We start from the raw sequence: 5,170 nt of genomic DNA, 5'->3' as shown, positions 1-5,170 counted from the left end.
CATAGCACATACAAGTACATGCCCCGGCAGTGATTCAAAATGGGTCCCAGGCATCCCGTGCTATCTCCTCTACTCTCCATTTTCTTGTGTTCAGGGGGTCCGTTCCCTTCTTTTTTCATTCCTTACGGCAGGGTGCGCATGCCGTTCGTGGGTGAATAGCCCTCTTCGAATTCAGAAGCTTGTGGGGCAAGCGTCGCATTTATCTGCTCCTTCTTTACTTTGACTTGTGCCACTACAATTTGGTATGTGGCACTTTGCCCCATGAAGCTTCGGGAAACTCTTTTCGCAGTATATGCACCCCCATACCATGTGGGCATCCGTGTGATGTTGATCATGGTCCCTGTTCATGTCTGTTAGCGTCATAAAGAAAAGGTGGACTTCCCTTTTCTCACAGACCGGACAAGCAACCCGATCCCCCACTAGCGGCACCATGATCTTAAAATGCAAGTCCAGGGATATGGCCGGGTCGTCAACTGTAGTTCACTCCGAAGCGAATAAATCCGACACAGCGCTTCTGGGGCAGAGAGGCGCTGCGTCCGAGGCATTATCTTTGTTTCTACTAATTTTAACTAAAAGTTTCTGTAATCTGTGTAATTAATCCAATCTTTTCCGGCTCATAAACTTTATGTAGCTGGGTGGTCAGCTGTTTCCATCATTGGAACGGATTCCTATTATACTTATATTATCGTCCCCGGATCTTCACGGTGTAAACCGTTGGTTGGCAAGCCGATTTGTGAAGTAAAATATAAATTTATCTTCCGCTCCTTTGATGTCACACTCCGTTTAGCCGTGTACACCGTGGCCGGGACATAAATCGCCCTATCGTACACGGCGTATCAAGGTCTCCCCTACTCCCGAGCAACTGTGACTGTCCAAGGGATCCACAATACGACCGTTAAACAGCGGCGTACTGCATACACCATAGTTCAGAGATACACCCTCGTAGAACGTATAACGGACGCTCGCTTCAAATTGACATAAGTCAATAGCAATAAGTATATAAAATTACATAAATGAATAAATAAATAATACATAGCACATACAAGTACATGCCCCGGCAGTGATTCAAAATGGGTCCCAGGCATCCCGTGCTATCTCCTCTACTCTCCATTTTCTTGTGTTCAGGGGGTCCGTTCCCTTCTTTTTTCATTCCTTACGGCAGGGTGCGCATGCCGTTCGTGGGTGAATAGCCCTCTTCGAATTCAGAAGCTTGTGGGGCAAGCGTCGCATTTATCTGCTCCTTCTTTACTTTGACTTGTGCCACTACAATTTGGTATGTGGCACTTTGCCCCATGAAGCTTCGGGAAACTCTTTTCGCAGTATATGCACCCCCATACCATGTGGGCATCCGTGTGATGTTGATCATGGTCCCTGTTCATGTCTGTTAGCGTCATAAAGAAAAGGTGGACTTCCCTTTTCTCACAGACCGGACAAGCAATCCGTTAATTTATGCAAAAAAAATATTTTTATACCGTAATGCAATTTAATAAAAAAAGAGTATTTGCACATACGTTTTACATTTTGGTATTGGTATTTTAGATAAATTTTACTTATCGGAAACTTATGAGAAAAATTTTATTTTAATTCTAGTATATGTAATTGATTTGTAACAGAGTAGATTGAATGGTATACACCTGCCGTAGCAACCAATGTTTTCATTTAGTTCAAACTTACTTATGTTAGCGATGGGTAGGCAACATATAACATGCAAACGCTTCTCTAGTTCTTACTGTATAAATGTGTATTTGAATATAGCATAAATATTAAACATATGAAGTCTTCAAATGTGTATTGTACTCATGTTTCAAAGTGAAATTTTACAAATAAAATTGCAATAGACTCTAGCAAATTTTCAGCATTTTTTGGAAATGCTGCAACATTCCAAATCTCAGGTCGCACATTTCCAGTTGAAGTATTACACGCTAAGAATCCAGTAGAAGACTATGTTGACACTGCGGTGAAACAAGTATTACAAATTCATTTACAACCTCGTTCAGGCGATGCATTGGTCTTTATGCCCGGTCAGGAAGACATTGAAGTTATTTGTGAGGCGTTGAAAGAACGTTTAGCAGAGATCGAATCTGCTCCTCCACTTTCCATTTTACCTATTTACTCGCAACTGCCCTCGGATTTACAAGCTAAAATTTTTCAACGTTCAGAGGGAGGTTTACGAAAATGCGTTGTAGCAACAAATATAGCCGAAACTTCATTAACTGTCGACGGAATTGTATTCGTCGTGGACTCGGGCTATTGCAAGTTGAAATTTTATAATCCACGAATCGGTATGGATGCTTTACAAGTATATCCGGTGTCCAGAGCAAATGCTGATCAAAGAGCAGAAAGAGCAGCACGTACTGGTCCTGGTACCTGCTACAGATTATACACGCGAAGACAATATTTAGACGAACTACTATTAACTGGAGTTCCAGCAATACAGCGAACCAATCTAGCAAATACTGTATTGTTACTGTATTGTTGTTGGCCATGCTGCTGCCGTCCTTTTTTTCTTCCTGCCATCGTTGTGTACGTGTGGCTTGCAGGTGGTATTCCATTCCCCTGCGCCCTATTCTTCCACTTCTTCTTCCCCCTACCGGACAGAGTAGGAGGCGGTAGCCCGGCCGGTCCCACCGTCCATCCCGCTCTGGTTACCGGAGGCGGAATGATAGGGGGAGCCCCGTAGCCCACCTTCTACCTGGCCAGCTCCCTAGCCTTTCTCTGGGCCTTCCTCCGTGCCTTCCGAGAGACTACCGTATGCCACTGCAACTTCTCCATCCATTCCACTCGCTGGAGTTGAAGTTGGGGAGGATGCTGTGGGGGTTGTAGGTGAGCTACCTGGGGGAAGGCCCGTTGGCCCGTCATCACGCACCCTCCTATGGCCTGTCTCGGCTGCCGTACTTCCATACCCGCCTCGTGCTCCCCGTCCCCGAGCAACTATGACGCTTCCAAGGACCCACAGCACAACCGTTTAACAGCGGCATGCTGCTTACAGGCCTTAAGATATTTGCATTATACGCGACTAAGTCCAGCGGCGTAATGCTTTCCCTTTAGAGAAAGGGTAATAGTTACACCCGCCGTTTACCCACGCTTTTTTAAGTTTGTTCACTTTTACCTTTAGGGCATTGGCAGAAATCAACATCCCTGGGGGCCATCGTAATTTGGTTAGAGATAGCCAGGCCTGGGATTCTCTTATCGGTTAACCCGTTTGCTACAGCGATTCGGTCCGCCGTAGCACCGCGACTGAATTGGACTCTGCGTCGAAAGCGTACGCATCGCGCGTGGACAGTTTATCTCGGAAGAAAAGAGACTTTTCTTTTAAAAAATATATTCATAATTTCTTCATACTGGATATAAACTTATTTAATGGGTATGAAGAGTCCGATTAGTCTGATTAACGATTGAAAATAGTGAAAGAATAATATACAGTGCTTAATAAATTAATTCAGTATGATATGTTTTGAAACATGAAAACACGTACAAGCCAACATCACATTCTTGGCATTGATAACGATTCTTCTCTTTTATCGTTTCTCGCACACCCAACACATCCTCGTGATCTATTTGTTCCTGTAGCTTCATAAAGCGAAGGAAAATGTCTTCCTTTGAGTTTTGATGAGTGATTATTTCAGGGCGTAATAGGACGTGGAGTTGTTTTTTCTAATATTTCTTTAAAATTTGATTTATTAATTTCAGTTGAAATTTCGCAATTGATATTGTTTTGTTGATTTTCAATTTGTACAGACAATATGAATTCCATAAATAAATATTAATATAATCGAAGAAATATTTTTTTGTACTATTTCCCTGTTTTGCGAGTAGAATTTATAGTGCTGATGACAATGTCGATCCTATCTGCAGCACCCATCAATTTATTATAGTCCTGTACACAAGATGGTTTCTGTAAAACTTCTTGTGCACTGTAGTGTTCTGATACATCCACAAAGTCTTCTGTATGTATTGTTGAAATCATAAAAATCTCTTTCTTATCGTGCCAATTTATGTTTAATATATTTACAGACTAGCGGAAGCACGCTTCTCCTTTTTGTAATTTTTTGTTCATTTCTGGTATTGCTTCTTTTCTCTCTTTTACGGTGACAGACGCATTTGTAACATTTTTGTATAATGTATCAAATAATGCAAGGTTTCTGTATCAATTGTCGACAAAAATGGTTTGGCCTTTACCTAAATATGGTTTTAGGAGGGACATTACAATACTTCCCAATTTAACACAGTCTTTACATTCGGGTCCCATAGTAGTACCAGCCTCCATATAAATAACAAAGTCTTGAATGTAACCTGAATGTCTTGCAGTCACAAAGAATAAACGATTTTATCGCGTCACTTCGTTCATGCCGGATATATCCGGCATTAGGCGCAAAAGGGTTAATACTATTAGCAAAGCTGATCGGCAGTTTCGTCTGTGCATTTTTTGTAAATTATTTATCGTGGTTTACGCATGTTCGCGGTTTTGTTGAAATATTAATCCTGAAGAGGAAAATACATGGTGCATACTTTACTTTGAATTCATTTTAAAAAATAATATATATGTACTGATTTGGATCATACCAGTCTCCATCATTGCTAACCAACGATTAGGCGCACTTCGGCTCTATGGTTCTTCATTAATTCTAACATAAACAGGTCAATCCATGGCAGTCTCACCGCGTCCTACAGACACAAGGAATTTACAAGCTATGTGTAATTTATATATAGTATATAAAATTATATAAAATATTTGTATTGGTATGTAAAATAGCTTGAGTGAACAGCCCCATGCAATGCCTCGGGCATTTCCGTTTGAAACGCCTGAGCTAATCCCTCTGGCTCGTTGTGACGTAGAACGAAATCGGACAGGCATAAGTCGGAATAATAGGGTTATTGTCAATAATTTGTACAAAAGAAGACTGCACTTCGCGTGGAGATGCTTTGAGAAAAACGAACCATTATTTGTTATAAAAGATTTTTCTAATTTATGTTGCATTTGCGTTTTAATATGCTGTGTAATCTGTAATTTGCAATACTAATATATACCGAGATATTTGATCATTTTCTTATGCGGAACGGATAGTGGCTATTGCCGGTGATACGAAATTAGCGAGGATGTCGAGTAACATCACGGTTGAAGTTAAAATGTTTAAACATGCACAGCCCGAAAGGGGTAGACTCGCACTTT

General features: G+C 41.3%; 1 protein-coding gene across 1 annotated transcript; it reads left to right on the top strand.

The window, feature by feature from the left end:
• The first annotated feature begins 1,685 nt into the window (after window positions 1-1,685).
• LOC132912051 (probable pre-mRNA-splicing factor ATP-dependent RNA helicase mog-1) lies at window positions 1,686-2,680 on the top strand. The gene is made up of 2 exons (XM_060969160.1): window positions 1,686-1,689; window positions 1,839-2,680. The coding sequence occupies exons 1-2, from the start codon at window positions 1,686-1,688 to the stop codon at window positions 2,678-2,680; spliced, it is 846 nt and encodes a 281-aa protein (XP_060825143.1).
• Window positions 2,681-5,170: the final 2,490 nt, after the last annotated feature.

The sequence above is a fragment of the Bombus pascuorum genome, chromosome 11, assembly GCF_905332965.1.
Source record: "Bombus pascuorum chromosome 11, iyBomPasc1.1, whole genome shotgun sequence".
Lineage (NCBI taxonomy): Eukaryota > Metazoa > Arthropoda > Insecta > Hymenoptera > Apidae > Bombus > Bombus pascuorum.
The sequence above is the reverse complement of the archived record's forward strand: the minus strand, read 5'-3'. Positions and strand labels throughout refer to the sequence as shown.